Source organism: Papio anubis, chromosome 6, assembly GCF_008728515.1.
Source record: "Papio anubis isolate 15944 chromosome 6, Panubis1.0, whole genome shotgun sequence".
In the NCBI taxonomy this organism is placed as follows: Eukaryota; Metazoa; Chordata; class Mammalia; order Primates; family Cercopithecidae; genus Papio; species Papio anubis.
Window position 1 is genome coordinate 165,185,457 of NC_044981.1, and position 14,821 is coordinate 165,200,277.

At 46.6% G+C, this 14,821-nt stretch overlaps 1 protein-coding gene across 1 annotated transcript in view; it reads left to right on the top strand.

The window, feature by feature from the left end:
- The window catches only part of SMOC2 (SPARC related modular calcium binding 2), a 215,192-nt gene that overhangs the window by 138,151 nt on the left and 62,220 nt on the right, over window positions 1–14,821 (top strand). Inside the window, exons 8-10 of the mRNA XM_031667620.1 lie at window positions 8,421–8,556; window positions 10,984–11,160; window positions 12,734–12,890. Coding sequence (XP_031523480.1) covers window positions 8,421–8,556; window positions 10,984–11,160; window positions 12,734–12,890 — 470 coding nt within the window. The remainder of the gene's footprint in view (window positions 1–8,420; window positions 8,557–10,983; window positions 11,161–12,733; window positions 12,891–14,821) is intronic.

Below are 14,821 nucleotides of genomic sequence, written 5' to 3' on the forward strand. Positions count from 1 at the left end.
TTCCTAGGATTTTGATAGGAATTATGTGGGATCCACCAATCAAATTGGGGGGAATTAAAGTATTTCTGAGTCTGCTCATCCATTAACATGGTACATCTCTTTATTTATTGAGGTGTTCTGATTTTTTCAGCAATGCTTTTAGTTTTCCATGTATTGTACATCTTTGATAAAATTATTTCTATGCACTTTTATGTTTTTGATACTATAGCAAATGACATTTATTTTTTAAATTTTCCAATTATTCATTAGCAGTATATAAAAATAGAAGTAGTTTTTGTAGATTGGCCTTGTATCTTGGGACTTTGTCATCTTCACTTGTTAATTTTAGCAGCTTTTTCTTTGTAAATATAAAAAAGTAGTGAGATTATTACTAATCTAAAAGTGAAAATGTTCAGTCTTTTGTCATTAAATATGATGTTAGCTGTAGACTCTTTAAAGTATGCTCTTTATCAGACAGAGAAGGCTTTTCTCTACACCTAGTCTACCAAGAGTTTTGCTATTTGATTAATGAAGTACTTAATAAAAATGAGCAGCTAAATTTACTTGTCTGAAGACTGATAGTTTTGCTACAGCTGAAAACATTTGCATTTAGGGTATAAGGCTATTGCAATGTCTAAAAGAATTGTTGGTTATGATTTGTAGTATTTTAAAAAGTCCTTTCAATTTTGCAAAATGCTTTATCTTTCTTTCTAAATACACTCATATATTCTTCCACTAACTCCTCCTGCCCACCTTGTCAGGCAATTAGACAGGTTTGATACTGTTGTGAACCCAAAGTATCTGAGACAGGTCTCAGTCCATTTAGAAAGTTTATTTTGGCCGGGTGCAGTGGCTCACGCCTGTAATCCCAGCACTTTGGGAGGCCAAGGAGGGTGGATCACGAGGTCAGGAGATCAAGACCATCCTGACTAACACAGTGAAACCCCATCTCTACTAAAAGTACAGAAAATTAGCCGGGCATGGTGGTGGGTGCCTGTAGTCCCAGCTACTCAGGAGGCTGAGGCAGGAGAATGGCGTGAACCCGGGAGAATGAGCTTGCAGTGAGCTGAGATCGCGCCACTGCACTCCAGCCTGGGCGACAGAGCGAGACTCCGTCTCAAAATAAAAAATAAAAATAAAAAAGAAAGTTTATTTTGCCAAGGGTGTGGATGTGCCCATGACATGCCCTCAGGAGGCCCTAATGACACGTGCCCAAGGTAGTTGGGGCACAGTTAGTTTCATACATGAGACATCAAATTGGTATGTGTAAGAGGTACATTGGTTCAGTCCAGAAAGGCAGGACAACTTCTTAAGTAGATATGAGACAAATGGTTGCGTTCTTTTGAGTCTCTGATGAGCCTTCCATTGACTATACAATGTACATCTGAGAGAAGGATAGAGAAACAGTCACTTCTGCCTTAGTCTGGCTCAGTGAGGCAATAGGGTGGAGGAAGCTGTCAGATCTGCGCCTGTCTCCGGTGAGCTGCAGAGGGATGACTGAGTTCTGTCTGTCCTTGGTTCACGGGAATTTCCTGCAGGCAAACAGTGAGGGAGGTCTGTAGCTTTTTTACCTTTGTAGCCCTCTTATTCAGGAATAAACTGAGAGGCAGGTTTGCCAAACACAGTTCCTGGCTTGACTTCCCTTTGCTTTCATGACTTTGGGGTCCTGAGATTTCCTTTCCTTTCAACCATCTTAGTCTGTTTGGACTGCCGTGACAAAATCCCTTCCACTGGGTGGCTTATAAACAACAGAAATTCATTCCTCTCAGCTCTGGAGGCTGCAAGTCCAAGATCCAGGCACTGGCAGATTTGGTGGTGGGGTGAGGGCTGGGGGTGATTCATGTTCTGGTTCGTAAGCGGTGTCCTCTTGTTTCCTCACATGGTGAAGGGAACAAACCAGATCCCTGGAGCCCCCCGACCTTATTTATTTATTTATTTATTTTTTGAGACAAAGTCTCGCTCTGTCACCCAGGCTGGAGTGCAGTGGCGTGATCTCGGCTCACTGCAACCTCTGCCTCCCGGGTTCAAGCAATTCTCCTGTCTCGGCCTCCCGAGTAGCTGGGACTACAGGTGCACGCCACCACGCCTGGCTAATTTTTGTATTTTTACTAGAGACAGGGTTTCACCATATTTGTCAGGCTTATCTCGAACTCCTGACCTCAGGTGATCCACCCGCCTTGGCCTCCAAAGTGCTAGGACTACAGGCGTGAGCCACCGCACCCAGCTGGAGCCTCTTTTCTAAAGGCTCATCTCATTCCTGAGGGCTCCAAGGCCGCACCTCCAAATGCCATCAGCTTGGGAGAAAAGATTTCAACACAGGAATTTTGAGGGGGCACAAACATTTGACCAGTGCAGATTCTGTGTGACAAGTGACTCCCAGCATTTACATTACAGGATTGGAGCTGAGTGGCCAGGCTGGGGCTGAACTGAGACAACCTATTTCTTCTCCTCTTGTTTTATTTTCCCCATTTCGCACTGTGCAACCTGCCATATTTTTGGAATGACTACTACAGACTTAAATACAAACTCTTTGACTTTGAACATTAAATTTGCTTAACATAGAAGTAAATACTGGCTGGGTGTGGTGGCTCATGCCTGTAATCTCAGAACTTTGGGAGGTCAAGGGTGGATCACTTGAGGCCAGGAGTTCGAGACCAGCCTGACCAACATGGTGAAACCTCTTCTCTACTAAAAAATACAAAAAATTAGCTGGGCGTGGTGGTGTGTCCCTGCAGTCTCAGCTACTCTGAAGACTAAAGCAGGAGAATCACTTGAACCCAGGAGGTGGAAGTTGCAGTGAGCCGAGATCATGCCACTGCACTCCAGCCTGTGGGCTTCGTCTCAAAAAAAAAAAAAAAAAAAGGAGTAAATAAGAAGATGGGAGTAACAGAAAACAGCACCCACCAACCTAAACTAGACGTGAATTAATGTCACTATGATGTTCATTTCTTTAATAGTTAAGGCCCATTAGGGTAATGGGTGGGCACAATTTCAATACTTGTAATAATTCCTGAAGAACTCTTAAGGTGTTGGCTGCTACTAAATAACAATGTTGTATGCTTTTCTTTAAAAACAAGGTATGTCTGGGACAGCATCGTATTCCCGGAGCAGACTGGATGTGGAGAAAAGGGATTCAGAGTCCCTTGACAATAACAGCAGTGACATCCAGTCAACCACGCAGCCGCCAGCAATGGGCTCGACAGCCCAAAACAAAACAGCAGCAGAGCTGTGTGGCACACTCAGGGCCAGGGGAGGCATCCAGGCCAGTGCACGGATAGCTCAGGGGGACATGGAAAAGCTGGAACTGGGCAGAGGCAGCCTGCGGGTTCTGTCTCTGTGGCATTAGTTTAGGGGCAGCCGGCCTGGTGGTGGTCAGGTGTGGCATTAGTTTAGGGAGCAGCCGGCCTGGTGGTGATCAGGTGTGGCATTAGTTTAGGGAGCAGCCGGCCTGGTGGTGGTCAGGTGTGGCATTAGTTCAGGGGCAGCCGGCCTGGTGGTGGTCAAATTGACACTTTCAAGTACTTCTGGTTTTCAAGAGCTTCACGGGATCCTGTGCCTGCTGGAAGTTGAGCAATAACTCTCCAAATGTTAATGCAAAGTTCTTAAGGGTGTGAGCTTGCCAAAAAACGTACATCTGCAGCATGCGATTTCTTGAAATATGGCCAAATATGGAGATTTCATTTTTAGAATGGATGTGATTTGTTCTTGCTTCCTATAAAAATGTTTCAGACATCGTCATATTGAATCAAGTAGACTTCATTTAATGAGGTAATTATGTAAGAGTTTTTTTTAATGTTCATAAATGTCTGGCAGCCGCTTATTATCATCTAAAAACTCCACTTGGTTGTCAGATTATTTGAACAAACTGTCAGACACATTATAACTCACAAGCATCTAATGCTAGTTTGGGAAATGAACTCATATTTTTTTAATAGACCTTCTACCAACTTTACAAAGGTAGCTTTCTACAAATTAAAAAAAAAGTTGTTACATGGTTATAAAACTTAAAATTTATAGAATTAATTTGGAATGGGAATCATGTTTCTATAAAACTTAAAATTTATAGAAGTGAAATTGAAATCATATTTCTGGTAAAGTTAGAATTTATAGAAGTAAATTGGAATTGAAATTGTGTTTCTATAAAACAACATTTATAGAAGTAAATTGGAATTGGAATCATGTTTCTAGCCTAATATTTAATGGGACAATATGGAGGAAGACTGTCTCCAATGTGCTAATTACTTTTCGGGAGTGTGTTCAGGATGAGGCCCACAGGCCTGCAGGCCAGGGATCTGAGCCTCAGACAGCAGTCAGGGCAGGGAGCACACAGGCAATGCTGGTGGAACTAGAAAAGCACAAACCACGCAATAGAACTAGCTATGAAAGAACGCACCATGCAATCATATTTATACTACAGAATTATTACAGAACTTATACTGCAGAATTAATACATTTCCTTATGGGTTCTGAGGACCAGCAGGTGTCACTGACTCTGTGGCAACAGCAGAAACCTTCAGATTGAGGCAAAGTCAAAGCTTTGAGTGAGAATGAACTTAATCCACTAAATGGAAGGCTATTCTTTGGTTAAAAATGTTGTAATTTGGGAGAATAATAAATTATACATATTCTATATTGTTCATATAACATATAATTAATATAATAATACTATAAGTAATATATATTATATATATGTATGTGTGTGTGCATTTAAAGTCAGTCTCTTGAATGCCCTCATATCGGAATTGCTTCTATTTGTGTTTTTTTCTTTCAGATTATTTTTTCTTTATATATTAACTCCTCAAAATTTATTATATGAGAAAATGATGTAGTTAAGGGCCTTCTGAATAGGAAAAAAAGTGACATATTTTCATCTAATATACTAAAATGGAATATTGCAATAGGGATTTTGTAATCATTCATTATTACTATTTTTTTTCTGAATTATTTCCAGAATTTCTAGCTTTATTTTTCTCTATCCATGGTCATTTTTGGAAGCTTAGCCTGCTTCATCTAGAATCAACCATAACTTAATAGTAATATGATTAGTTGAAAACTTTAACTTTGGTTCCCTGTCCCCACTTAACAGAGCCAAGTGTCTCCACATTCCCACCTCGGTATAATGCACCCCGTGGTCCTTGTGTGGTCCCGCCGGTGACTCCACCACGATCCTGGGAACAGCCTCTCCTTCCCTATTTCCCTGTCTCTGCCCTTGCCATCCTGCTTCTCTCAGTCTTCAGAGTCACTCAGTTCCCTTTTTCCTGCACCGTTAATGCTTCCCAAGGCCTCAAGGGCATTTTTCTAGAGGATCGCTGAGCTCCTCCTCCTTGAGCTCCTTGCTGGAGTCACTGCCCCGTGCGCCTCCCAGGACGGAAATCTCCTGTGCTGTCGTGACACAGGACCTGTCATGTGCGGATTCACCCCTCCTCCCTCCCTCTACCGGCATGATTAAGTCCTTTATAGAACAAGGACTTGTTTCCTGCCAGAGAGAACCACTCCAGTCAGCTCTGCCTGCAGAACGCTGCATTCTGGGATGTCCCGGGGGGAGGTGACTGTCACATGTGGAAATTATGTTCTGTGGCCTTCTCTTCCCAAGGGCCATCATCGGTTTGTTTAAAGATCTTCTGCCTCCATTGTGGCCCTTACTAAAAGAAAATGGAATTGCATTTCTCCAGTGAGTTTGAAGTTCCCTCATGGAGCCAGGTTTATCAGATAAAACTGCATGGGTTAACAGCCTTCATCAACCACGATGTTTATATAAACAAACACAAGGTTTCTTCTGACTCTGCTATAATACCTTTGATATTTTATATCATGCTCATCAAATTTTAAGAGGTTGACTTAATCCATCTTATTTTGCTTATGATAAGCTTTCAAATATCACATAAAATCCTCGAGAGAGGTATCAAGAATTTTCGAGAATGATTTCTATAGATGCAGCATGTCCCTGGATAGAGCACAGAAAGTGTCTCGTGTCTGGATCATCACACCATAAATTCTGTGCACTAATAAAATTTCTGAAGAAGCATACACAGGCGGAGTGCCTGAGTTTCAAGGGTGCTGGAAGGATAGCAGACAAGACCGTGAACAGGCGGTGCTGAGTTTCAGGAATTGCTTACTGGAGGAGAGAAGACGGGCGCCACCATTGAACCGCAGCGGTGCTGAGTTTCCAGGAATTGCTGCTGGAGGGTTTCCTTTCATCATCAACCTTCTTCTGGAGAGATGCAGGTTCCATTGAAGTGGCCTTTCATAATGCTCCTGAAGGTTCTGGACAACTTTCGCCTCCAGAAACATTTAAGCGCCTTCTGTTCTCAGTTTCTTCCATGACCTAAAATAACTTACTGAGCAATTCAGAGAGAAATGCAAATCATTGTCCTTTTTTTTTCTTACCAGTTTCCTTGTTATCGTTGGGGCAAAAGCCTCTTTACTATAACCCAGAGGTGGGTTTTATTGATTCACCTGTGCATTTGCTGAGCAAAACCTGGAGCCCACAAAAAAGTACAGAACTTATAAGACAGAATCATGAAACTTCAGTCATTGACAGATTTCTTTCTGCTTCTTCTCTTGTTCATTAAACGGATTTTGAGCACCTATTGTGAGATTTGAATGACCCGTGAGTTCTGGGCTCATTCAAAAAAATGTTGATCTGAGCAGACACGATGACTTCACTTTAATGTTTATCATCCTCTCTTTCAAGTGTCTGAGTACAGCGTATGAGATCACCAGGGGAGAGTGATTGTTAGTCACTTTGGAATAGAACTATAGGGGAGAGTCCAAAAGGTAACATTTGTTTTTACGTTCTTGCAGTGAAGACACAAAACGTATATGCTTTTACAAAATCTAATAGTAGCATTTGGTAATATAGTCAGTAATGGACTAATCATAAAATTATGTATCTGATTATCCTCAGATGTTAAACAGAGTTGCTAGATATGCTAAAATCAGGGTGGTTTCCATTAATACCATCACAATTATTTATTATCTCAAAAGAAAATTATTGAGTGCCTGTTATAAGCCAGGCATCCTTTTAGCATTGGAAAAATCATCAAAGCAATAGCTAACATTTGTGGAACTGTGTCAATCTGCCACAATGCACCGATAATCGCTTTTAATCCCCAGAACAATCCTTTGTGCTGAGCTGTGATATGGACTTACCACACCAGCTTTGGCGGTGCTGAGCAGCTCTTATCAGCTTCCTAATGTGTCCCACCTGTCTGATATCCCCTTTAGGGTCATAAAAGCCCTATAAACTATACACTGTAGCTAATCAGCTTCAAAGCAGTCTTAAAGCACCATTTGTGGAAAATCACTTCCACTAGGAGAGATTCGTGACGTCCCAGCCCGAGTTCCCTTCAGGCTGAGCAGAGAGGCTGCCCCTGCCGCTCCACCTGCGTGTTCCTGCTGCAGCCACCAATAGGTCACATGGTCTTTCATTCCTAGATGCTACCGCTCTCCCCCTAGTGAGGGCCAGTCAGGAGGGGGTTGCCAGCACGCACTCATTCTCAGGTATTCCTGGCTTAACTATTTCGGGCAGAAGATGGATGTCAGACATACATACCTAAACACAAGGAGAAACTGAGTTTATTAACCAAAAGAGACCAACCTTTGCACATGGCAATGTGAGGTCCTAGAATTTTTGTCATTGTTTTATTTGCATGTGAGTGAGTTCAGTATTCATGTAGCACAATGCCTGGTTCACAGGCTGAGTATGAATACCTCTCATTATTATTCTTTACCAGTTTTCAGTAACAAAGCTTGGTTTGGAAATAGTGCAGTGGAAATTCTCACGATCTGGGGCTGAACAACTTTTAGATAGCCTGCACCTGTTCTGCTTAGACCTAAGTCAGACCTTGGGGAGGCCCCAGGTGAGAGAGTGGATTTTCTTCCAAGTCATCCTCTCGTTTGGGGCTTAGCGGGGGCGATGAACCGTATGTTGAGAATGAGGGCAGAGGGATCACACAGGGAGCCTCGGAGTCTAAACACGACCTTGCCCTGGGGCCCGCTCTGAGGAGTCTCCAGCCTCAATGACAGGTGGCTCAGAGCAGGGAGCAGAGAAGACCTTCCAGCCACAGGGCTTGTTCTGCCTGGTCACATTCAGGAGTCCTGCGGGCGTCAGAACTGCTCGTGGATTCCCTCTCCCAGGCGACTGCCCATGCTGACTTGTGAGCTGTGCTGCGTGTTGAGCAGGAATGTCCGTCGCGTGGGGATGCTGTTGACAGTTCCAGGATCACAGCAGCACACCAGGCTGCGGGAATTGGAGCCGCGTGAGCTTCCCCATGAGCTTCCGCCTCTCCCGCTGTGCCCCGACGCTGGCAGGCCCTCCTGCCCCCGGGGTGAAGGAGGACCACACCGTTCTTGGCAGTTCTCTGTGGCCTCCCAGGAGCTCTGCATGTGGGACGACATCCCTGGATCCTGCTCACCTTTTGCCTTCTTCTTCCCCGCAGTGTCATCCTGTGACCAAGAGCACCAGCCCTGCTCCTGGAGGCTGGGCAGTCTAAGAATGACAACGTGGACTTCTGAGCAGGCGAGACGGGCGGCTCCTACAAGCCAGTGCAGTGCCACCCTCCATCGGGTATTTTGGTGTGCCCCTGGGTGGACACTGGAAGCCCATTCCCACAGCAATAGGTCAGACTCCACTCCTCCGCACCACGGGAGGCTTTGGGGTGTGAAAGCCAGGAAAGCAGAACCCTCACATCCCCGACGTGCATGCACACTCACACACGCTCACACACTCCCTCACACACACACACACTCTCACGCACACACACACACACATGCACACACTCACGCAGACTTCACACACACACGCAGGTACCACACACACACACACTCACACACCACACACACTCACACACTCTATACACACCTCTCACACACCTCACACTCCCCCACACACATACTCACACACACGCACACTCACACACACACACTTCACACACCTCACACACACTCACACACTCCTCCATACACACTCACACACTCCCCCTACACACTCACACACACACACTCCCTCTACACACACACTCACAAACACACACACTCACGCACACACACACACGCATACACTTCCCTCTTACATACTTCACACACGACGTATTACATGGTATACAGGCTTCCCTCTATACACTCACACATTTCACTCCACACACACACTTCCCTCGTGAGCATACTTTTTCATACACTCTCTATACATTATTTACACACATTACTCTATACACATACACTTCTACACTGGCGTACCACACGCACACTGCCACACTTCTCACATACCTCATTCACACACACTTCACACACCTCTATACATTAATTCTACCGGCGGCGCCACTCCCGCACACGCATTCACACACATCGCGCACACACGCACACGCAGACATTCTTTACACGCACACACTCACACACACTCCCCATACACACACATCACCACACAATGCACACACTCACACTCCCATACACACACACTCACATACTGTCTCACACCCCCATACACACATACATCACTCTGCCAATGCCATACACACGCATCACACACACGCACACACACATGCACACTCACACGCACTACCCAGCACACACACACTCCCCATACACACACACACTCACACGCACACTCACACACTCCCCACACTCACACTGTCTCACACACACACACACCACACTCACACACTCTCCCCACACACACTCAAGCACAGACACATTCACACCCACACTCATACAATCCCCCCAAACACCCACACACCACACACACACGCACACACACTCTCACACACACACTCACACCCACACTCATAAGGCATCCCCTTAAACACCCATAATTCTGCACACTTCACACGTTCTAATTCTACACACACACTGCTTACACACACTCATACAATCCCCCAAACACCCACACTCACACACTCACACACTCCCCCCAAACACACACACACACTCGCACTCACACCCACACTCATACCCCCCAAACACCCACACTCACACACATGCACACTCACTCCCCCACTGCCATGCACACTCACACCCCCACACACACTCAAACAATCCCCTAAACACCCACACTCACACACTTTCTCACACACTTATATGTACCTATGTCATTACCACACCTCCCTCTCACACACACACACTTCCTCATACACTTCCTCCCACACACTCACCCACCCTCACATACTTCCCCCACACCCATACACACACACACACACACTCACACCTAAATTCATACAATCCCCCACATACACACACATACTCTCACACACACACCTGCTACCCACACTCCCCACACTTCTATACACACACACACCCCCCACACTCATACACGCACACACTTATACCCACACATACTCCCCCACACACTCACACACACCTCACACACACCCATACTCACTCCCCCGACACACCCCCACACTCACACAGGTGCCCATACCCATGCCCTCCCCACACACACCCCTCATGTTACCACTCTGCCCACACTCATACACTCCACACATGACCAACACACACACACTCTCCCCACACACTCGCACACGCAGTCCCTCTATCAGCTGGGGTTGTTGCACCTCCTCACCTGGATGGTCTGGGACTCCAAGTCGCGATCACCCAGCGCCGGGTGATCCTCTGCTCTTTCGCATGAGGTGCCTGTATAAGCCAGTGGCTGGGCCGGGCGTGGTGGCTCACTGTAACTCTGGCAGGTTCCTGGGAGGCCGGTGTGGGCAGTGACCGCCTGGAGGTCAAGAGTCTGAGACCCCGGACAATATAGTGAACCCCATCACTAGTGTGTACACAAAAATTAGCTGTCGCGGGGCAAATGCCTGTAGTCCCAGCTACTCGGGAGGCTGAGGCAGGAGAATGGCTTGAACCCAGGAGGCGGAGCTTGCAGTGAGCCAAGATCCGCCATTGCACTCCAGCCTGGGCGACAAGAGCGAAATTCCGCTTCAGCTGTTGGAGGAAACCGTTTCTTGGATGGCCTTAAACCGCCTCTAGTGTGCTGAGAGCGCAGACCTTCTGCCTTCACAGGTACCAGCTCCTCTGCCCTCCACCTGTGAATCTGGAAGTGGCTCTGGGGCCCAGTGCCAGGGTGGAAACGTGGACAGCATCAAATACCAGTGGCAACTTCCTTCTGCTCCTGGTTTGCAAAGGGAGCTCAGCATTTCATAAGCTGAAAGAACCCATTGTCCAAGATGGCTTTTTATGGTATTCACACATGTGTGTCCGGACTTTATCATTTTTAGAAAAAGTGAGACTGTGCTAAAGACAAGGCCAATGAAAGTGATTCGAGAGTCTCAAATACAAAAATAACTTGTTCACTCGAGTTTTGTGTGAGTTGGAGCAACGTGAGGGATTTCACTGTAGCACCCGAAGAACAAGAGAGCTGTGTGTTCATGGAAATTGTATAACCGTGAGTAGAAACGGGTTTGCAGCTCTTTGTAACATGAATTTGACTTTAATTTTTCCTAAATTTATATAAAAATAGTTTTAAAATCTATGAAAATATTATCTCGTAAATGTTATCAAATGTAGCCACTGATGTCACCTCTAATGCTTAGGCATGACCATTTGGATGCTTCCTAAATTATTTTCCACATTTGTCATCAAGTGTCACCAGTAGACATTTGTGGGGGAAACTGTGTAATTTCCAGGGGCTCAAGGGACTACGCTCTGTTTCACTCAAGATCAATATCCACCATCACCGCCTGGGCCTGTGGGAGTCCTGCTTCGGGAGTGTGGATGACGCCGCGTGAGTGTCGGCCTTCCTAGCCGGCGCTCCACTGTCCGGTCGCCCTGGCTGACCGTCTGCTCTTGACACCCCACTCAGCCGACACTGCACAGGGGTGCTGAGGCCAGCGGCTGAGGCTTGGCTTCTGCGGGGCTGATATGGGGGATTGGTTCAAACCCATGTGCTCTGCAGGACCTGAAGAGAACGTAAACCCGTGTGCTCCGCGGGGCTTGAAGAGAACACAAACCTTTTCAAGGTTTTGGTATGAGAATTATATAATAATTCCTATATTATTTTCCAAATTTGTCATCAAGTGTCACCAGTAGACATTTGTAGGGGAAATTGTGTGGTTTCCAGGGGCTCAAGCTGACTAATGCCTGTTTCACCAAGATTTTTTTAATCTTGGTGCCTAGGTGTACAGGGAGTACTGTTGTCTGAGAAACCTTTCTTGGAAGCAATGTTTCTGCGTCTCTTAGAGCTCTGGCTGGTTTACTGTGCATATAAGTTGGGGCAGCCCCAGCCCCCAGTGAGGCCCCTCTAACAGAGGTGGAGACCGCTGGCAGACACTGTTTTACACACGCCAATGAAAATCTTTAAGCTGTCAAACCCAGAGCTCCTCAAACTGGCTCTGAAATTATGAGATCAGCATTTATAACGTTGTCCCTGAAGAACCCGCCAACATCCAATATTGTGATAGGCTAGAAGCACAATAACCCCTCTCTTCCCGTCCATCGATGCTGGTTTCATTCCGCCTGGACTTCATCCTGCTTTCACGGTAGAAAGAAAAGTCTCTGGCTGTCCCGTTCCCTATTTCTGCCTACAGAAGGGGGCAGCTCCGTCTTCTTGGAGTTTCAGAAAGAACTTGAAATTAAACAAATGGAGACAACTCCTTAGATTCGGCATGTGATTTTACCTTTATTATTTTCCATTCATTCATTCACCACAAATACTGATTGTCGACAACATTCAAACCCTCTTCCAGGGACTGAGGAAATAGCGTTGAATAAGAGAGGAGAAGCCCCACGTCTCCTGCGGTTTACACTCTGCCAGGGGGGCGTCAGGCCCAGAACTGTTGTACCTTGCTGCCAACAGAAAGCCCCCAAACTTACCTAGTCTCAGAATGTACTTCTCACTCAACGCTATAGAGACAGGGAAGTTCTGGACGATTTCAGCAGTTCGAAGACGTAACTGTCAGACGTCGTTGTGGGTGAGGGGGCGGTAGTTGTTTGGTCTGTTCTGCTGTCTTCCTCTTCCTGGGGTGCTTTGCGGCTTGTTCATGTCATAGCTGTTAGGGCATCATATGTAGCAGTGATCACGTATTTTGGAGAAAGAACGACTGTTTTTCTGTTTGTCAGCAGAGAAAACCCTTCCCCACCCGCCTGCAGTGGTTTCGCCTCACCCTAATTGGCCGGAATATCACTGAACGCCCAGACCCAGACCTGCCTTGGGCTGGGGAGAAAAGGGAAAGGGACCTGTTGTGGTTCCTGTTTCAGCACCCAGGGCTGGACTAGGATTACCCTCTCGGCGCCCACAGCCACATGGAGCAGGGTCTGTGGCTAAGAAAGTCTTGCTTTTGTTACAAACGTGGAAGGGGGAGGCAGCCTGCAGGGTCTGGTTCCTTGTGCAAACAGTTAGACAGGTGGTAGACACAAAGATGGTCGAGGTGGTGGGGCAAGACCAGGGCTGGGCCCAGTGAGGGCAGGTCAGGGTGCCGGCACAGGCCTCTGTGAGGCTGAGATGCTGGGTGGAGAGGGTTGTGTCAGGCAGAGGGCAGGGAGTGCAGAGTCCTGGGAGAGATGAGTCTGCTGTGTCTGAATGGGGAGTGACAAGGTTTGGCTGTGTCCCCACCCAAATCTCATCTTGAATTGTAATTTCCGTAATCCCCACGTGTTGCGGGAGGGACCTATGCTGTGGGAAGTGATTGGATCATGCAGGTGGTTTCCCCCGTGCTGTTCTCATGGATCTGATGGTTTTATAAGTGTCTGACATTTCCCCTGGTTGCACTCATTCCATCCTGCCACCCTGTGAAGAGGTACCTGCTTCTCCTTTGCTTTCCTCCATGACTGTAAGTTTCCTGAGGCCTCCCAGCCATGCTGAACTGTGAGTCAACTAAACCTCTTTTCTTTAGAAATTACCCAGTCTCAGGTATTTCTTCACAGCAGCATGAGAACAGATTAATACTGGGGGTGTCATAGGGGAGGGACGATGGGGAGCAGCTAGAGAGTTGGTGGAAGCCAGAGAACAGAGTAGGCCCACTCACTATGGGGCTGGAACACCCGTCACATCCCAGCTCCCCTGGGAAGCTGCGGGACAGTTTAGCAGAGGAATGATACAATCTCTCAACAATCCTGAAAAACACTCACATTTATCCATTCACCTTTTATTCAATAAACATGTGAATGCCCTCAATGTTCCAGGCATCATTCTGGGAACTGGGGATACACCAGTGAACAAAACAGGCACAGTCCCTGCTTCCACGGAGCCTGCATGCTAATGGGAGGACGCAGATAATAAGCCAAACAAACACATCACACTTAGCAGACATGAGTAAACGTGGTATCATGTCAAATGCTCTGGAGGAAAAAAAAACCAATAATCCACAAGAGGGACTTGGGATGGGGCACAGCTTGAAGGAAATGGCAGGGGCGACTCCCTGAAATGCTGACATTAGAGTTGAGACCTCAAGAAGTTGGTAGGGGAGCAAGGAAGCCTGCAGAAGGCCAGCCCGGTCAGAGGTGGTGAATGCCACTGAGGGCCCAGCCCCAGAACCCAGTGCAGTTTTTATCAAAAGGTGTAGTGTATCGGTTAGAAAGCTTTTGGTTTCATGTAGTGAGATGAGAAACTGACAAATAAATATAAATGAGCAGAGACGGCGTGATCTCCCTGAGAGGCACAGCAGTGGAGCAGCCTCAGCTTCGGTTGAGGCTGTCACCTGGCAATGTTGCCGAGGACATTCCCTCTCCCAAATCTGCCCTGACACCCTCATTCTGTTTTCTTGGCCATGAGGCAGGTTCCCCTCTTGGTCACAGGATGGCTGCAACAGATCCGGACATCTCATCCAGATGCCACAGTGCTCAGAGGACACAGGAACCCATCTCTTTGTTTCTCTGGAGCCAAAAATACCTTCCCTAGAATTCT